The 20,416-nt window shown below is 46.2% G+C and overlaps 1 protein-coding gene across 2 annotated transcripts in view; it reads left to right on the plus strand.

Moving 5' to 3' along the window:
• The first annotated feature begins 1,012 nt into the window (after positions 1–1,012).
• Positions 1,013–20,416, plus strand: part of FBXO10 (F-box protein 10) — a 47,500-nt gene continuing 28,096 nt past the window's right edge. The window contains exons 1-3 of one of the 2 annotated variants that reach the window (XM_060763753.2): positions 1,013–1,138; positions 14,781–15,371; positions 17,430–18,287. In XM_060763753.2, the coding sequence (XP_060619736.2) occupies positions 14,787–15,371; positions 17,430–18,287 (1,443 nt within the window). In that variant the 5' untranslated portion in view covers positions 1,013–1,138; positions 14,781–14,786. Of the gene's footprint in view, positions 1,139–12,854; positions 13,323–14,780; positions 15,372–17,429; positions 18,288–20,416 lie in introns of those variants that run through there. The other variant, XM_067463969.1, reaches the window with a different exon arrangement.

Genomic DNA, 20,416 nt, shown 5'->3' on the forward strand with positions numbered 1-20,416 from the left:
GATGGTCCAATCCACTAGATTGGGTGTCCAGCTGTCATGAATGTTTGATTGTGTGTTCCTACATGGCAGAAGGGATTTGCAATGGATGGCCCTTTTGGGGGTCTCTTCAACCATATGATTCTGATGTCCCAGTTCTCTCAGGGATGCTTTCCTTTGCAGATGATGCAATCCACTAGACTAGATGGCCATCTGTTAGTGGTGCTTTGATGGGGTGTGGCAACAGGCAGAAGAAGTTTGCACTGGATGGCCCTTGGGGTCTCTTCCAACTCTAGGGTTCCGATGTCCCAGTTCTCTCAAGAATGCTCTCCTTTGCAGATGATCCAATCCACTGGACTAGATGTCTATCTGTCAGGAATGCTTTGATGGTGTGTTCCTACATGGCAGAAGGGGGTTGTACTGGATGGCCTTTGTGGGTCCCTTTCACCTCTCTGATTCTGATTTCCCAGTTCTCTCAGGGATGCTTTCCTTTGCAGATGATCCAATCCACTAGACTGGATGTCCATCTGTCAGGAATGCTTTGATGGTGTGTTCCTACATGCACTGGGTGGCCTCTGTGGGTCTCTTCCAACTCTATGGTTCTGATGTCCCAGTTCTCTCAGGGATGCTTTCCTTTGCGGATGGTCCAATCCACTAGACTGGATGGTCATCTGTTGGTGGTGCTTTGATGGTGTGTTCCAACAGGCAGGGGTTTGCACTGGATGGCCCTTTTGGGGGTCTCTTCCAACTCTATGATTCTATGATGCCCCAGTTCTCTCAGGAATGCTTTCCTTTGCAGATGGTCCAGTCCACTAGACTGGATGTCCATCTGTCAGGAATGCTTTGATTGTGCCTTTCCTACATGGCAGAAGGGGTTTGCACTGGGTGGCCCTTGGGGTCCCTTCTAACTCTCGGGTTCTGTGAATCTCACTCCCTGGAATGCCCGGGCTCTCTTTTCTTCCTCCCTCTGTCCCTTTCTTTCCTTCCTTCCTCTCCTCCTGTTCTTCCTTCCCTGCTCTTTTCCTCCGCCTCTCTTCCCTTGGAAGCTCTCTATGACCCGGACGCCCGTGCGCGGTGGAGCTCGGGGGAGTGGCTCCTTTCCTCGGGTGTTTTCCTGCCTCCATCGTGGGGCCAGCCAGCGGATGGGATGCGGTGAGAGAAGGTAAGGGAAGAGGGGGATCCGGGCCCTTTTGGGGGGAGGGGGAAAGTTTGCCTTCTCAGCCCTCCCCCTTGGCTTTGAACAGGGACAGGAAAGGAGTGGGTGGGCTGCAGAGAGGGAGGGAGGGAGGGAGGGAGGGAGACCCACTTTGGGTGGGTGTCTTGACTGCTTGTGCTTGTGCTGCTTTAACTCCTCTTCTAGAAAATGTAGGTCCTGCAGCACACACACACACACATTCCCTGCTTTTGTTCCAGTCCTTTTGGCATTCCTGCTGAAGTCTTTCCTGATTTCAGGTGGGAAAGGATCCCTTGCAATCCCTGCCTTGCCTCTTTGTGTCTCAGAGCAGAAAGCACAGCCTAGGAGGAGATCAGGAAGATGCTTTCAGGGGCAGAGAACACAGTGCAAGAAGGGCAATTAATAGAATTAGAAGAGACCACAAAAGCCAACTCCATTCAGTTGTACACAAGGCTTTAGGAGTTTAGGTTCTGCGTGCTGAATTGGACCATAGTTTTCCAAACATTCCAGGTTGGTGACACACTTTCCAGGGATGCGTCGTTTCGTGACACCGTCATTCAATTTTACTCACAAAGTGGAGGTTAAACTAACTGCTTAGGCTCCTTCTACACAGCTGTATAAAATCCACATTGAACTGGATTATATGGCAGTGTGGATTCAGATAACTCAATTCAAATAATAATAATAATAATCATCATCTGACATGATATGAGGATTTAAAGATCGAACTGCAAAGACTCTGGCACAAGCCAGTCAAGGTGGTCCCAGTGGTGATCGGCACACTGGGTGCAGTGCCTAAAGACCTTGGTCTGCACTTAAACACAAGTGGCGCTGACAAGATTACCATCTGCCAACTGCAGAAGACCACCTTACTAGGATCTGCGCGCATCATTCACCAATATATCACACAGTCCTAGACACTTGGGAAGTGGCCGACGTGTGATCCAGTTCAACAGGTAGCAGAGTGATCCTAAGACACTGATGCTGTGGACTCATCTTGTTGTGTTTCAAATAATAATAATAATAATAATAATAATAATAATAATGACAGTGGTGATTGGCACACTGGGTGCAGTGCCTAAAGAACTCGGCCTGCACTTAAACACAATCAGCGCTGACAAGATTACCATCTGCCAGCTGCAGAAATGCCACCCTACTGGGATCTGCATGCATTATTCGCCGATACATCACACAGTCCTAGACACTTGGGAAGTGTCCAGTGTGTGATGCAATACAACAGCCAGCAGAGTGATCTTGTTTGCTGTGGATTCATCTTGTTGTGTTTCAAATAACAACAACAACAACAACGATGATGATGATGATGATGATGATAATAAACTTTATTTATACACCGGACCATCTCCCAACAAGGGACTCAGAGCAGCTTATCGTCATAAAAAATATAGCAGATAATTTAAAACAAAATAAATAACATGCCACATTTAAAACCATCACAAAATTAACACAACTGATGCATTTTGTGGATTATCTGCCTTGACATTCTGGGTTCTATGTCAGGGTGGAAGAGCCCCTTGAAGAGCTATGGACACATACACAAATGGTCATCATGAAATTATGAGGGCTCAATGTATCTCGAGAAAACCTTTCACACAAACACACACACACACACACACAATATGACTAGCGGTCCCCTGACACGCATTGTTGTGGCCCAATCTGGTGATCTGGAAAATAAAGTAATCAGAAAGTGTTGGTTTCTAATATATGTAATTTCTTTATGCTTGTGGTTAAACAGTGTTTCTTGTTGTTTGTAAGTGTTGATGTGGAGGTCTGGTTTGCCTACTCTGGAACATGCAACATATATATATGTCCTTCTTTAGGGGTCCCTTTCAGATCTATGATACTATCTGTGTGTGTGTGTGCGTGTGAATCATATATATCTATCTATATCTATGGCTGGATGGCTCTTTGTCAGGAGGGCTTTGATTACGTTTTCTTGCCCTGGTGAAGGGAGACGGACTGGATGGCCTTAAGTACTTTATGTTGGTCATGGGGGTTCTGTGTGAGAAGTTTAACCCAATACTGTTGTTGGTGGGGTTCAGAATGCTTTTTGATTGTAGGTGAACTACAAATCTCAGCAACTACAACTCCCAAATATCAAGGTCTATTTCCCCCAAACTCCATCTGTGTTCATATTTGGACATATGGAATATTCATGTCAATTTTGGTCCAGATCCATAATTGTTTGAGTCCGTAGTCTCAGACTGCTGCTGCTCCTGCCACAGGGGTCCTGAATCCTTCCATCCAGCTTGGCTGCCCTGGACCACTTGTGAGTAGGAGAAGCCCCAGGCCCTTTCCAACTGGGTGCGACTCAGCAATCCTCCAAGGAGGGAGTGACTATAAAGCTGTGTTGCACCTGCCTTGGCCTAGTCTCAGACTGCTGCTGCTCCTGCCACAGGGGTCCTGAATCCTTCCATCCAGCTTGGCTGCCCTGGACCACTTGTGAGTAGGAGAAGCCCCAGGCCCTTTCCAACTGGGTGCGACTCAGCAATCCTCCAAGGAGGGAGTGACTATAAAGCTGTGTTGCACCTGCCTTGGCCTAGTCTCAGACTGCTGCTGCTCCTGCCACAGGGGTCCTGAATCCTTCCACCCAGCTCGGCTGCCCTGGACCACTTGTGAGTAGGAGAAGCCCCAGGCCCTTTCCAACTGGGTGCGACTCAGCAATCCTCCAAGGAGGGAGTGACTATAAAGCTGTGTTGCACCTGCCTTGGCCTAGTCTCAGACTGCTGCTGCTCCTGCCACAGGGGTCCTGAATCCTTACATCCAGCTTGGCTGCCCTGGACTACTTGTGAGTAGGAGAAGCCCCAGGCCCTTTCCAACTGGGTGCGACTCAGCAATCCTCCAAGGAGGGAGTGACTATAAAGCTGTGTTGCACCTGCCTTGGCCTAGTCTCAGACTGCTGCTGCTCCTGCCACAGGGGTCCTGAATCCTTACATCCAGCTTGGCTGCCCTGGACTACCTGTGAGTAGGAGAAGCCCCAGGCCCTTTCCAACTGGGTGCGACTCAGCAATCCTCCAAGGAGGGAGTGACTATAAAGCTGTGTTGCACCTGCCTTGGCCTTGTGTTGCCTGCGCTATTTAACCGGATAGAGACCAACTGGGCCGACCGCCACCGTGTCGACCACCTCCGGAGGTCCATCCGCTATCTTACATCAATCGTCTGTTTTACATCTGAATCATAGCACTTGTGCCAACTGTCAATCTCTTGTTTACTGTGTTTACATATTGCCAACATCGAACGTTATAGTTCCATCCTAACTTGCTGCTAATGTGATAATAAGAGCATAGCATAGCACTTTAAAGGCGCCTGCCTCTGTCGCCAACTGTTTTTGCACTTTGTCCCTTCCCCGAGTCCCCCTGCCGCACTTTAGTAGCATTGAGGGCCAAGTTTTGGGCTTGTTGCACTTTAATATCTTGTCGCACTTTAAATTCCTGCACTTTAAGAACTACCCTTGTAGCCGTGGATTTTGCTACTGTTACTACTGTTGCACTTAAGACTCTAGCACTCTAGGGACCACCCTATTTTGCGGTTGAACGTTTACCATCTGTATTTACCATCTACCGAAGTGTATTGTTCCCATCCATGTGGTCCCCCACCCTCCTATGTATACTGTCTCTGATACTATTGACTGGTGGAAGAAGCAGGGGAGGAAGTGGGCTGGAGCCTGTGAAGAACAATGAGGAGGGGAGGGGGGACAAAGAAGACCAAAGTAATTGGCAAGAAAAAACGCCAACATTTCAAACATCTGATGAAATAGAGATTAAGACCCTGGTCAGGAACTGCGGCATGGAGGAGGGGAGGTGTTCCACTAGCCGAGGGGCCCCCATAGAGGTCGTGGTGGGAAGGAGGAGATGCGGGAAAAGGAGACCTCAAATTCGGCCAAATTCGGACCATTTATCCAAAACATTAACAATTCCAACTCGGTCTCCTAAGGTAAATTGGTGTAACCAGGTGAGCGGACCCTCTGGACTGAAGGTGGTGCTGTTGAACGCCAGATCTGTCAACGGAAAAACGACCTGGATCCAGGACCTAATCCTGGACGAGCGGGCAGATCTGGCGTGCATCACGGAGACCTGGTTGGATGAAGCTGGAGGAGTAAATCTGACCCAGCTTTGTCCTCCGGGCTTCTCCGTGCAGCACCAACCGAGATCCGGAGGGCGGGGAGGCGGGGTCGCAGTGGTCTATAGAGATTCCATCCATCTGACCAGGTGCCCCATCCCGCAGACCACAAATTTTGAAAGCGTCTACCTGAGGGTGGGTGACCGGGACAGAATAGGGATTCTGTTAGTGTACCGTCCACCTCGCTGCACTACAGTCTCCCTACCTGAGCTAGCGGGGGTGGTCTCGAGCCTGGCGTTGAAGTCTCAACAGCTCCTTGTGCTGGGAGACTTCAACATCCATGCCGAGGCGACCCTCACAGGTGCGGCTCAGGACTTCATGTCTGCCATGGCAACCATGGGGCTGTCCCAACAAATATCTGGCCCCACCCACTGTGCTGGACACACATTGGATTTGGTTTTCTGCCAGGGATGGGAACAGGGTGGCGGTGTGGAGGAGTTGTCCATCTCTCCGTTGCCATGGACCGACCACTTCCTGATCAGATTTAGGCTCACTGCGCCCCCTAACCTCTGCAATAATTTTCCCGCCACCTCGGTAGGTGACCATGTCGAAGCCTTGGTGGCTCTCTGGAATGGGGAGATGGCCAGGGCTATTGACATGATTGCTCCGGAACGTCCCCTCTCAAGTAGCCGAGCTAAACCAGCCCCTTGGTTTACTGAGGAGCTGGCAGTGATGAAGCGAAGGAAGAGGGAACTAGAGAGCGTGTGGCGTTCAGATCCGAGCGAGTCAAACCGAGCACGGTTTGTGTCCTTTCTTAGGGCATATGCCGCGGCAATAAAGGCCGCAAAGAAAACTTTCTTTGCGGCCACTATTGCGTCTGCAAAGAACCGTCCGGCGGAGTTGTTTCGGATTGTCAGAGGTCTTTTAACTCCCACCACTGCAGGTGGGAGCCCTGACAATTCGGTCGCGCGCTGTGAAGCATTTGCTCGGTTCTTTGCAGACAAAGTCGCCTTGATCCGTTCTGGGCTGGACGCCGCGTTAGATGCAGACTCCGAGAATGTAACAAGAGCACCTGCTTGTCCTATTTTGATGGATTCTTTTCAGTTTGTGAAACCCGAGGATGTGGACAAGATACTTGGAGGAATGAGGCCCACCACGTCCATCCTAGACCCCTGCCCATCCTGGCTTCTGAGGGAGGCCAGAGGGGGATTGGCTGAGTGGGTAACAGTGGTGGTGAATGCCTCCCTTCGGGAAGGCAAGATTCCAGCGAGCCTAAAACAGGCTATCATAAAGCCGCTGTTGAAGAAGCCATCACTGGACCCCACTAAATTAGACAACTTTCGGCCTGTTTCCAATCTCCCCTTCTTGGGCAAAGTCATGGAAAGCGTGGTGGCCTCACAACTCCAGGTATTCTTGAGAGACACGGATTATCTGGATCCGGCACAGTCTGGTTTCAGACCGGGGCATGGTACCGAGACGGTCTTGGTCGCCTTAGTGGATGATCTGCGCCGGGAGCTAGACAGGGGGAGTGTGTCCCTGTTGGTGCTCCTGGACCTCTCAGCGGCCTTCGATACCGTCGACCACGGTATCCTTCTGGGGCGCCTTGCGGAAATGGGTCTTGGGGGCACTGCTCTGCAGTGGCTCCAGTCATTTCTGGAGGGTCGCACCCAGAAGGTGTCATTGGGGGACTCCTGTTCCGCACCACAACCTTTGACTTGTGGGGTGCCACAGGGTTCCATACTGTCCCCCATGCTGTTTAATATCTACATGAAGCCGCTGGGTGAGATCATCCGGAGTTTCGGGGTGCGGTGTCATCTGTACGCAGATGATGTCCAACTCTGTCACTCCTTCCCACCTGCTACTAAGGAGGCTGTCGAGGTCCTGAACCGGTGCCTGGCCGCTGTAACGGTCTGGATGAGGGCGAACAAACTGAAACTAAATCCAGACAAGACAGAGGTACTCCTGGTCAGTCGCAAGGCCGAACGGGGTATAGGGTTACAGCCTGTGCTGGACGGGGTCGCACTCCCCTTGAAGGCGCAGGTTCGCAGCTTGGGTGTGACTCTGGACTCATCGTTGAGCCTGGACCCCCAGGTTTCAGCGGTGACCAGGGGAGCATTTGCACAGCTCAGGCTCGTGCGCCAGCTGCGCCCGTATCTCGGGAAGTCTGACTTGGCCACGGTGGTACACGCTCTTGTCACATCCCGCCTGGACTACTGCAACGCTCTCTACGTGGGGCTGCCCTTGAAGACGGCCCGGAAGCTTCAGCTGGTTCAGCGCGCGGCAGCCATGTTACTAACTGGAGCGGGTGGCAGGGAGCACACAACGCCCTTGTTGTCCCAGCTCCACTGGCTGCCGATTTGCTACCGGACCCAATTCAAGGTGCTGGTTTTGGCCTACAAAGCCCTAAACGGTTCCGGCCCAAAATACCTTTCTGACCGCATCTTGGCCTACGAGCCCACGAGGACCTTGAGATCGTCTGGGGAGGCCCTTCTCTCGATCCCGCCTGCCTCACAGGCACGGCTGGCGGGGACGAGGGAGAGGGCCTTCTCGGTGGTGGCCCCCCGGCTGTGGAACACTCTCCCTGCACACATCAGACAGGCGCCTTCCCTCATGTCCTTTCGAAAAAGCCTTAAGACATGGCTGTTCGAGAGGGCATTTAATTAAGTGCTAAACAATACGGTAATGAGAACTGGAATGGAACAAGGAATATGAGACTGGCTATGATTCCACTAAGAGACGAAGCGGATGTTTAGTGTAGTCTGTAATTGTTGTATAGTTTATATGTTGTTGAAACTGGCTTTTTTGTAATTGTCTTTTATGTGTACTGTACACCGCCATGAGTCGCCCTTAGGGCTGAGAATGGCGGTTAATAAGTGCATCAAATAAATAAATAAATAGTGCTCTCTGGATATAGGTGAACTACAACTCGCAAACTCAAGGTCAATGCCCACCAAACCCTTCTACTGTTTTTTGTTGGTCTTGTGAGTCCTGTGTGCCATGTTTGGTTCAATTCAATCATTAGTGGAGTCCAGAATGCTCTTTGATTTTAGGTGAACTATAAATCCCAGGAACTACAACTCCCAAATGACAAAATCATTTTTTAAAGTGATGGTGACTCCTTGGGTTAGTAGGCGTCTTGTGGCCAAATTTGGCGACAATTTGTCCAATGGTTTTTGAGTTATGTTCATTCCACAAACGAACACTACATTTTTATTTATATAGATCTGTAAGATAATATATATTTCCAAGGTTTTTGTCATTTCTTATTACATTTGCATGGCACGCCTACACACTGCAGCCGGCACACTTAACATATCACAGCACACAGTTTGGAAAACTGTAATATAATACAACACAAGTGTATTGAAATATATCATTTCTGACGCACTAATTTTGTCTGCAAAATGCTGGAAGAGCTCTGGTTTTTGTATTTGTAATGATAATAATAGTATAATTGTAATAATGGAGCCCCCAATGGTGCAGCGGGTTAAATCACTGAGCTGCTGAACTTGCTGACTGAAAGGTCAGTGGTTCAAATCCGGGGAGCTGGGTGAGCTCGTGCTGTTAGCCCCAACTTCTGCCAACCTAGCAGTTCAAAAACATGCACATTTGAGTAGATCAACAGGTACTGCTCTGGCGGGAAGGTAAAGGCGCTCCATGCAGTCATGCTGGCCGCATGACCTTGGAAGTGTCTACAGACAACGCCGGCTCTTTGGCTTAGGAATGGAGATGAGCATCACCCCCAGAGTTGGATGTGACTAGACTTTACCTTTACCTTTACTTTTTAATAATAACAATAACAATAGTAATATATTGGTAATAAGAAGAATGTAAAGTATAACAATAATAATCATGAATTTATTAACTGTCTCTTCCTGCTGCTCGATATTTGGATCAAGCAGGCAAACTGTGGAGAGATCACAAATACAGTAGTTTCTGTTTAGTAAGGGAAACTATCTGCTTTGAACTGGATTATATGAGTCTACACTGCCAGATAATCTGGGATAAGAAGATAATCTGGGATCAGACCCAGGGGTATAGGGCAGAGTGGATCCGGCCTGAGCAAGCCATCCTCTCTCAACCACCCGTGCCAAACCTCCTTGGGTCAAAGCTTGCCAAGAAAACTTCATAACAGGTTTGTTTGGGGATAAGTTAGAAATGACTTGAAGGCACACAACAACCACTTTCTAATGCAGTTTGCCTCATTGGTGGTGGATCTGGAACCAGGATGTTGTTTGCAGTCAGTTCAGAAGATAAAGATATAATCTTGTACAACTAGCCTGAGAGACCAGAAGAAAAGGATAGACTCTTGTGCCTTATACATGAATTTGTCCTTAAGATGCCACTAGGCATTCAATAATTTTGGATGGAAGGTTTCGAGGCTTTCTTTAAGTTACACTCCGGGAAGTTGGAAGACAATGTATTTCAAATAAGAATCTGATGTGTAGACTCACGGATTTGCCCAGATGACTCATCCACATCATGTTTTCTGCTTGCACACCTCCTCCTACCATATGTGCTGTGAACCCACAGAGGTCTTAAACTCTGGAATGAATTTGTCTGTGAAGATATGTGAGCCGTTTCCTTGCACTGAGAGGGATCTAGTTGTTGTTAAGAAGCACTTTAATGGACGAACGCAATGGCCCTTCGCAGGCATGGGCAAACTTTGGCCCTCCAGGCATTTTGGACCAACTCCCAGAAATGCCAGCCAGTTTACTAGATGTTAGGAATTGTAGGATGGAGCCCACGATGGTGCAGTGGGCTAAACCTCTGAGCTGCTAAACTTGTTGACCAAAAGGTTGCATGTTCGAATCCGGGGAGTGGCGTGAGCTTCTGCTGTCAGACTCAGCTTCTGCCAATCTAGCAGTTCAAAAATATGCAAATGTGAGTAGATCAATAGGTTCCAGCAGGAAGGTAACGGCGCACCATGCAGTCTACGGAGGTGTCTACGGACAATGCCGGCTCTTTGGCTTAGAGATGAGCACCAACCTCCAGAGTCAGACACGACTGGACTTAATGTCAGGGGAAAACCTTTACCTTCTACTAGGAGTTGTAGGAGTTGAAGTCCGAAACAATTGGAGGGCCAAAGTTTGCTCATGCCTGCTTTAGAGACTCTCTGATAATAATCCTCAAATTGGTGAGCCAAACAATAGACAGGCATTATTCCTCTCTACAACAATAACAACAACAACAACAACAACAACAAAGTTTTGGAACACAATATACCAGACATCATGATTGTGGAAAAGAAAAAAGGCTGGATGTCGCCATACCAGGTGACAGCCGCATTGAGGAAAAACAACAGGAAAAACTCAGCCGCTATCAAGACCTCAAAATTGAACTGCAAAGGCTCTGGCATAAACCAGTACAAGTGGTCCCAGTGGTCATTGGCACATTGAGTGCCGTGCCAAAAGATCTCAGCCAGCATTTGGAAACAATAAACATCGACAAAATCACGATCTGTCAACTGCAAAAGGCCACCTTACTTGGTTCTGCTTGCGTCATTTGAAAATACATCACACAGTCCTAGACACTTGGGAAGTGTTCGACTTGTGATTTTGTGATATGAAATCCAGCATGTAGATCTCGTTTGCTGTGACATACTGTACTTTTGTGTCAGAATAATAATAATACTTTATTTATATACCGCTTCATCTCCCTGAGGAGGACTCATGGTGGTTTCCAAGCAACATCACCAAAACATACAGAGTAAAAAGCATGACATAAAATTAACAAAACAGCATAAGCATAAAATTTTCACAACAACACATATTTTTAAAAAATCATCCTCTTCCTCAAAGTGTTCTCAACCTGACACAGGACATAGCTGGAAGGAGTGAAGTTTTATTTACTATTCCATGGGGCATTTTCAGAAGCCAAGATCACCCCTGCTCGCTCCCTGTCTGTGTGCAAGCACAGTTGTGTGTCTTCAAGTCATTTCTGATTAATGGCAATCTTATCACAGGGTCTTCTTAGCAAGATTGGTTCCAAGGAGAGTTGGCTTTGCCGTTCTCTGCGGCTGAGAGTGTGTGACATGCCCAAGGTCATCCACTGGGTTGGTCTCCAGAGTCCTACTCCCAATGTTCAAGCCACCACACTTGCTAGCTCTCGTGTAGGCATTAATACTTCAGACACATTAACGAAGTATGTTACTTTGCATTCTTATTATCAAGTGTCAGGCTGTGCAAAAAAGGAGACCATTTTGCATCACACAAAACAACATGGACAAGACACTGAATGGTGATGGAAGACTGAATCCAAACCTCAACATTTCAAAACTTGAGTTTTACCTGATGTATACATTTATACATTGGCACACTCACACCACTCAGGTTTAACATAGCTTTCCCAAAATTAATGCCTTCCAGATAAATTGGACTATATTCCCCATCATCCCCAACTAGCTTTGCGAAGGGGTATGCAAGGTTGGGATAATTAGGATTTTAAAGCAGCGTGTCTCGAGGTTGCCCAGTTGGGAGAACTGGAGGCCCCTTTTACACTGCTCTATATCTCAGGATCTGATCCCAGATTATCTGTTTATCTCAGATGATATGGCAGTGGAGACCTATATAATTCAAAGCAGATAATCTCGGATCAGATTATCCTGGGATACAGGGCAGTGTAGAAAGGGGATAAAGTTGGATCTGCGCTGCCCTATGTCCCAGGATCTGATCCCATGTTATCTTCTTATCCCAGATTATATGGCAGTGGAGACTCATATAATCCTGTTCAAAGCAGATAATCTGGGGTTAGGTCCAGGGATATAGGACAGTGTAGATCTAGCCTGGGGCTGAATCTACCTTGTTGTATAATCCAGTTTGAACTGCATTATATGGTCAGTGCTGAGATCTACATAATGCAGTTTAACTACTCTGGGTCTACACTGACTTACGATGCAGCTCGAAACTGCATTATATGGCAGGTAAAATCCAGCCTGGCTTGGTGTTTGTAACATAGCATTCCTGTCTATTTGAACTAGAAGACAGAAATGAAGGCATAATGACTACCTCTTAACCCAATTTTCCTGAAAGCATTTTTCTTAGAATTGCAATACGTGTTGGAGAATGTTTAGACTTAATAGCCATCTTGAGAGTACTTGTGCAAAGAGGCAGGACAAAAATAGTTAAATTAGACTAATTGGGTAAATTATCCTATCCTTTCCTGGGTAAATTATATTCTATTGTAGCGCTACTTGAAGAGAATCAGTCTGTGCGCTATTGACTGCTGGTCCACTAAGATTCCAGAAAAGGAAGAAATTGTTATGATCAATGTTCACAAATGTGGAGTGTGCTTCTAAAAGGTACCAAACCTATCTGAACAAATTTTCCAGGAATTAAAAAGTGTGCTGAGGATTTGCTATAAAACACAGTTTTCCAAGCCCTGTACCAAAGTCATTTGATATGTTTTGACAGTTTTGATCTGTACATAATATTCTACTCTGAAAGAAGCAGAGAGTGTTAGAGAATTGGGAAATATGCTTGTTTATAAAAGCTATTGTCCTCCCAACCCGGTTATGTGCCTGTGGACTGTCTACAGATGTCACACTCAACTCCTGGAACAATTCCATCAGCGTTGCCTCCAAAAATCCTGCAAATCTCTTGGGAAGACAGGCGGACAAATGTCAGCATGCTGGAAGAAGCAAAGATTACCAGCACTGAAGCGATGGTCCTCCACCATCAACTATGCAGGACTGGCCACATTGACCGAATACCTGATAACCGTCTCCCAAAGCAGTTACTCAGGAATGTAAAACAGAATGTTGGTGGACAGGAAAAGAGATTTAAAGATGGGCTTAAAGCCAACCTTAAAAACTGGGAAGCCCTGGGCCTTGAGCGCTCTCACTGGAGGTCAGCTGTGACCAGCAGTGCTGTGGAATTTGAAGAGGCATGAATGAAGGGTGAAAGAGAGAAATGTGCCAAGAGGAAGGTGCATCAAGCCAATCCTGACCAGGACCACCTTTCTCCTGGAAATGGATGCCCTCAGTGTGGAAGAATATGCGGGTCAAGAATAGGGTTCCACAGTCACCTACGTATCCACCACCAAGACACTACACTTGGAAGCCATCATACTTGGACAACAAGGGATTGCCTAAGTAAGTACTCTGAATCAACAGTGTGCTGCCACCTATTTTTTATATACAGTATATATAAATTTGATTTGGTATCATTTGGAAACAAACAAAAGTGAGATGGGTTTATTGTGAGATCAGAAGTTATTCCTGTTGTGCTTTATACTGAATTATCTTTAGACGCATCTGGTATTATGCTTGTTTTAAAGTGGCTGGACATAAGGTTTGCTCAGCCTCATTCAACTGATAGTCACAGACTGTTCAGCATTTTTGAAAATATAATGTACTACATGCGGGAACATCATTTTCCTTCTGGTGTGGATATTTATAAAGTGCCAAGTCACACAGAGAGAAAATTGCCATTTAAAATACATTCATCTCACAAGGTGTTGTGGGAGTTGGTATCCTGCAGGAAGCGTCATTCTGAAAATAGATCAAAAATGGATATGCACCTTGATTCATGCCTAGCTGCCTTCAGTCCCTCACGCTGGAGCTAAATTCATCATAAAATTGGTGGTTTTTTATCTGAATGGGTGTGTGGGTGAGAGATATAAATAGTAGCCCGTAAATGTTTGCTAGTGTAGCTCTCACAGAGAGCTATCTTAGACCCCTTCTACAATGCCATATAATATCCATATTATTTGCTTTGAACTGGTTTATATGGAAGTGTAGATTCATATAATCCACATGGCCGAAAAACATCCCACATTATCTGCTTTGAATTGGAATATATGGCAGTGTGGAGTCAGATATCCTAGTTCAAAGCAGATATTGTAGGATTTCCTGTCTTGATATTCTGGGTTATATGGCTGTGTGGAAGGGCCTCATGTTGTGGTGACCCCCAACCATTAAATTTTTTCTTTGCTACTTCATAACTGTAATTTTGCTACTGTAAATATCTGATATGCAGGATGTATTTTTATTCAGTGGACCAAGTTTGGCACGAATACCTGGTACACCCAAATTTGAATACTGGTGGGATTGCTTTGAGTCTCCCCAGGGGTGAGAAAGGTGGTATATAAATACTGTAAATAAATAAATAAATTGCGGGGGGGGGGGGTTGGTTTTGTCATTTGGGAGTTGTAGTTGCTGGGATTTATAGTTCACCTACAATTGAAGAGCATTCTGAACTCCACCAACAATGGAATTGAACCAAACTTGGCACACAGAACTCCCACGACCAATAGAAATACTGGAAGAGTTTTGTGGGCATTGACCTTGAATTTTGGAGTTGTAGTTCACCTACTTCCAGAGAGCAACCCCCAGCTTGAGAAACACTGACTTAGAGATTCCTAAAGAGAACTTTCTAGGAATTTCTAGGTCATCCAGTTCAATTATGTGGTCAACTTTTGGCATTTTTTAAATTTTTCAGTTTTCACTTTTGTAAGGGCCCCCAATGCCAACTAATGTGGAAGGTTGATTATATTCCACTAGAAAGCTGGTGTTCTTCTTGATGTTTATTGTTGTGTTTCACATGGACAGGTGGCAATGGAGATCAACGGCCTTCCGCTGGAGCTCTGGCGCCTGATACTGTCTTACTTGCGCCTCCCTGATCTCGGCCGGTGCAGCTTGGTGTGCAGGGCCTGGTACGAGCTCATCCTCAGCCTGGACAACACACGATGGCGGCAACTGTGCCTTGGTTGCATTGAGTGCCGTCACCCGAACTGGCCCAACCAGCCAGACGTTGAGCCTTGGTCCTGGAGGGAAGCCTTCAAGCAACATTATCTAGCCTCGAAAACCTGGACCAAAAACAGCCAAGACTTTGAGTCCTCCAACTGCTTCTACTTATTCAGGAGGAAAAAGGACCGCCGTGTCCTTTCCGTGGGGCCTGGTTGTGAATTTGACAACCTAAGGAGTGCCTTGCTTTCCGCGAGCGCTTACGACAGAATCGTGCTCTTGCCGGGAGTGTATGAGGAGCAGAGTGAGATTTTCCTCAAGGCCCCGGTGGAAATTATGGGGAAGGGAAAGCTCGGTGACGTGGCCCTCCTGGTGAGCTTTGACCAGCACTGTCCCACCATGCGGTTGTGCAATTTGATCTTCATGCCAGCTTGGTTCACACCCGTTGTCTATAAGGTGAGTGTGAATGCATTTGAGAATCCAGTTTATGTTACAGTGCTGGAGTTTTGTTAAGAGTAGTGGTGTGGAGGTGGGTCGATTTGAAACAAAGGGGGCAATCCAATCATAGGTTCTCTGGTGCAACACCAGGAGTCTTATACTGCAGTCACCATAATCTCCAGTCAACATGCTGCCTTGTGGGAGTTGCAGAACAGTGTCTTTGCAGGGCCTCATAATCTGGGACAAATAAGTGGATTTAAAAATCACAGTACCTTAAGGGTACGCCAGACACAGAGCTGTCAGTCCTGGTAAATTCTCCTCTGGCATCCTGACAGGTTTGGTTGTAGCAGATCTTAGAAATCTGCAAGATAGATGCAGGACATCCTCTAGAAGTTTTCTTTTATTTTGTTATTATTATTAACTCTCTGAGATGCGCTGAACCTTATAAGCGCTGATACAGATATCTGTGCACACATGCAGATTTCTTGTCATTATCTCTCCTCACCCTCCTGCTGCCTTTACATTTGCCCTCTTGAACCCCATTTCCCTTTGGGATCACTTGCCTGCCATGCTGGTACCCACTGTGTAAAATCAACCTCTGTTTAATTTCATAAACACCAGAACAAAGGAATGTTTGCAGAGCATTCTCACAGGAACTGCTTTCCAATTGTTCTTCCATTTAGCTACCTATGTGTCTGTAGCTCCATTTGTTTACAGCCTTCATTAGCTGTTTTGGGATTTTTAAAGGTTTATATGCACTGGAGCAGTCCATATTAGCGTATCAAAATGAAATCCTATGCTTTTATTTAGTGCAGGGATATACAATGATGCAAATATGCACAGTTTTTGGCCAAAATCAGATTTTAAGCACACTTTTTAGCACATGTTTTTCAGCTGTTAATGTGATTTAGCACATATTTTCGACAAACAGCATCTAGCCTTCCCCTCCCCAATTGCACTCTAACTGTAGACCACCTTTTTACTTAGCATCACACAGAGTACAGAAGTAGGTAACTACAGTTTATAAAAAGCATATACAACATGGAAATGGCAATTCCCAAAAGGCAGTAGAAAGGGTGCTATGAAATAGTAGTAGTCCAAAATACAAAGGTCAATAGTCCAAGATAGCAAGGTACAAATAAGCTTGAATGTAAGATACATGAAATCCATGAAGTCAATAGGATAGGCATTAATCCATAAGCATGAAACAGGAACGTTTCCAAGACAAATCAATTTCAAGAATATAGGCAACTTGAGAGCTGAACATGAACTTGATGTTATGGCAACGTTGTCTGCTCTGAATGGACCAGGAAAACACCACTCAATTTAAGCTCAGACGTGACCATGAAGCCATGACACCTTTGATGCCTGTGTTTCAAGAACAGCTTCTCACTGAGTCTTTCTGACTTCCTAATTAACCTTTTCTTTGCTTTCTCTGTGTGGAGGTATCGCAGGGTAACTCCTCTTCTCATATCACAGGGTAACTTCTCATCTTCTGAAGGCCATGAAGGCCGATTCTCAAGATAAACAGGATCCCAAACATCCTCTATCTCTTCTGCAGCTGTTGGCCCTTCTCCCTAATCCAAGACCTGCATTTCTGTCTGTGCTTCAGCCTGATCACACACAGACTCAGTGAAAAATCAATCATTCCCATCATCCTCCAAGGCAGAATCCCCAGCATCCCCAGCATCTTCTTACAGAACCCCAACACCCCCCTTTTAGTCTGGTTTCAACTGCATTTTAGGGCCTGTGTAGAAAGGCCCAAAGACATCAAGTGGTTGATGGCTACCATAGGAATTGAACAAGAGCTGCCTAAGTGAATGGTGATTTGTATTTCAAGCATGAGATCATTGCAGGCTGTCCCTGGTGCTTACTTTAGTGAGATGTATACCCTGAGTCTCCTGCTCCCTGCCTCCCTTAGCATAGGTAAAATAAGAGTCAGCTCAGAGATTTAGTGTCTCTTTGGGCCAGGCTATCTGTGTTAAAGGGAGTTCCTTGGGGAAATGTTGTATTGATATGTCTTAAGATGTTTGCTACTGTAAACTGGGTTGATCTGGCTGTATTGTTTCTCTTTAGACAACCTCTGGTCACGTCCAGTTTGACAACTGCAACTTTGAGAACAGTCAGCTACAGATTCATGCCCCAGGAACCTGCCAGGTCAAATTCTGCACCTTCAACCAGTCCAGCATCAATGTCCACAGTGTGGCCATTTGTCTCCTGGAAAACTGTGAATTTGTCGGGAGTGAAAATGCCTCTGTGACGGTAGAAGGCTGCCCATCTTTGGACAGGAACTGGGCCTGCAAACACTTGTCCATGTTGGCAAAGTCGCGTTCTGTGTTGCTGCAGACTTCAGAGGCACCGTTTTGTAACATGACGAAGTTGGAAAGCCAGGGACACCTGCAGATAAGGAACACGAGGACCTGTGAGATTGTGGTGGGCGAGGACCTGGGTAATATATTCCCTGCTTCACAGATTCAAGGGATACCAAAGAGAGGATGTGAGAAGGAGAGTGATGTTACTGGGAATCCTAGTGTGGCGCACAAGGAGGAAGCGGTGACGATAGATACAGATTCCAGTGACAGCGAACTGAGCATAAGCAGCGAGAATGAGGATGACGATGAGTCAGTCTACAAACTGCCTTACCAGGCTCATAGCCTGAGTCACATGTTGGCCAAAGTTATTCATGGCAGGTTGCAAACCAACGGGTTAACAGCCCTCCAAAATGACTATGAGCTGAAAACACTGCCTCAGGAGCTGCAGAAAGACAAGGAGGCTCAGTCACTTGCCAGCTCAGTGCAAGGGTGCCTCATTCAGAAGTGCCTTTTCAGAGATGGGAAGGGAGGCGTCTTTGTTTGCTCCCAGGGACAAGCCAGAGTGGAGGGGAGCATCTTCAGGAACCTGACCTATGCAATGCGATGCATACAAAACAGTAAGGTGCTGTAAACGATGGGGAATGATCTCTTGTGCCATGGTTCAACCTGTGGTACTGCTCAGCTGTGTTTTTCTTTTTCAGGCTGATGTCCCAACAGCTTTGTGGTTGAACCTATACATAACTGTGAACATTTAATATCTCCTTGACTGCACTTAAAAAAGGAGTCAGCAGGTAGCCAGAAGCTAATGATTTTGGTTTTTTAAAAGTTGGATTCCGCAAGCTTTAAAAATGATGCAAATAAGGCCCCTTCTACACTGCCCTATATGCCAGGATCTGATTCCAGATTACCTTCTTATCCCAGAAGATCTGGCAGTGGAGACTTGTATAATCCAGTTTAAAGCAGACAATCTGGGATCAGATCCTGGGATATAGGGCAGTGTAGAAGGGGCCTAAGGTGCATGCATAATTTCTCTGATTTCCCTTGTGAAACTCATTGAAACCCCATCCATCTGACCATTGCAAGTCTTACCCAACAGCTAATCATAGATGCTTTTGATACACATCTTCCTAAACCAGTGGGTCTTAAGCTGTGGGCTGTGAGGACAAAAATATGGTTCGTGAACCTCCTTCCTCTTTATTTTATTTTATTTCCACTCCTTTTGTGCCGCCTGTCACTCCTTCCCTGTCGCTGACGAGCCTGACCCTTTGGATAGACCACATTGGCTCTAGGTTATTAAATATGGTTTTTTGTGGGTTAGCAGATGGTGACTACTGGATGGCAAATGTTTTGTATCAGAACCTAGAGCTGATGTGGTCTATCCAATGCAATTTTCTGATTCAGCATAACAAATAACCAAACCCAATCTAAAGTTGACCAAAAATTGATTCGTAACCCCTTTGGTACTAATGTTGAAGAGTTGTTGTTGTTTTTTTTGTCGTGTCAGGAGCGACTTGAGAAACTGCAAGTCGCTTCTGGTGTGAGAGAATTGGCCGTCTGCAAGGATGCTGCCCAGGGGACGCCTGAATGTTTTGATGGTTTATCATCCTTGTGGGAGGCTTCTCTCATGTCCCTTCAATGGGGAACTGGAGCTGATAGAGGGAGCTCATCCACACTCTCCCTGGATTTGAACCTGTAACCTGTTGGTCTTCAGTCCTGCTGGCACGGTGTTTTAACCCACTGCGCCACCGGGGGCTCCAGTGTTGGAGAGTGATCCCTGGTCAAAGTGATCCCTGGTCAAAAAAAGGTTAGGAACCACTGTACTAAACAAATATATAAATGAGCACTGGACACTTACTTTTTTTAAAATGAAAAGAAATGTGAGAGCCGAGATTTCTAGGAAGTTGAATTTTGCAACTTGTTCATCCTTCCCCACAATGAAAACACACACACTACTGGTATGTATTATTGTCTGTATCAAAACCAGGAAGCTTCTTAACCCTTGAAAGGGCTGCATTTCGTCTGATGAGTCCAAGGCCTGAATTTCATTCATACAGCCTTCCTTTATGTGCAGTTTTAACAACAGAAAGCTTACTCTTTTCATTTTTTGGAGAGTAGTGCAAGTAATATGTTGCCATATTGGGATTGAAAGATGATCAGTTCTTTCAATCCCTTACTGTTTGGCATTAGGCTATTGACCATGCTTTCATCAGCAAACAATGTGACTTCTTTGGACCCTTCTACACTGCCGTATATTCCAGATTATCAAATCAGATAATCCACATTATTTACTGTGAACTGGATTATATGACTCTACACTGCCATATAATCTAGTTCAAAGCAGATAATCTGGATTTTATATAGCAGTGTATAAGGGGCCTCTAGCTCAAAAGGGGTGGCGTGACTCATGCCTAAGAGGCAAAGCTAGGCTGTGGCAACCTTCCTTGGGCTGACATTTCCACTGCAAAGAAATCAAAGATCTACCCAAGAGAATTTTGGAAGTGTTTGGGGAGGATATGAAAGCAGTAGTGTAAGATTTATGCTTACTGTGACAATTCATGGCTAGGTCTTAAAGCATTGGTTCTCAACCTGTGGGTCTCCAGATGTTGTGGCCTTCAACTCCCAGAAATCCTAACAGCTGGTCAACTGGCTGCGATCTCTGGGAGTTGTAGGCCAAAACACCTGGGGACCCACAGGTGTACTGTCTTAAAGACTGTGCACCTTTTCCGCCATTTGGTGCATCTACATTGTAAA

The sequence above is a fragment of the Anolis sagrei genome, chromosome 2, assembly GCF_037176765.1.
Source record: "Anolis sagrei isolate rAnoSag1 chromosome 2, rAnoSag1.mat, whole genome shotgun sequence".
In the NCBI taxonomy this organism is placed as follows: domain Eukaryota; kingdom Metazoa; phylum Chordata; class Lepidosauria; order Squamata; family Dactyloidae; genus Anolis; species Anolis sagrei.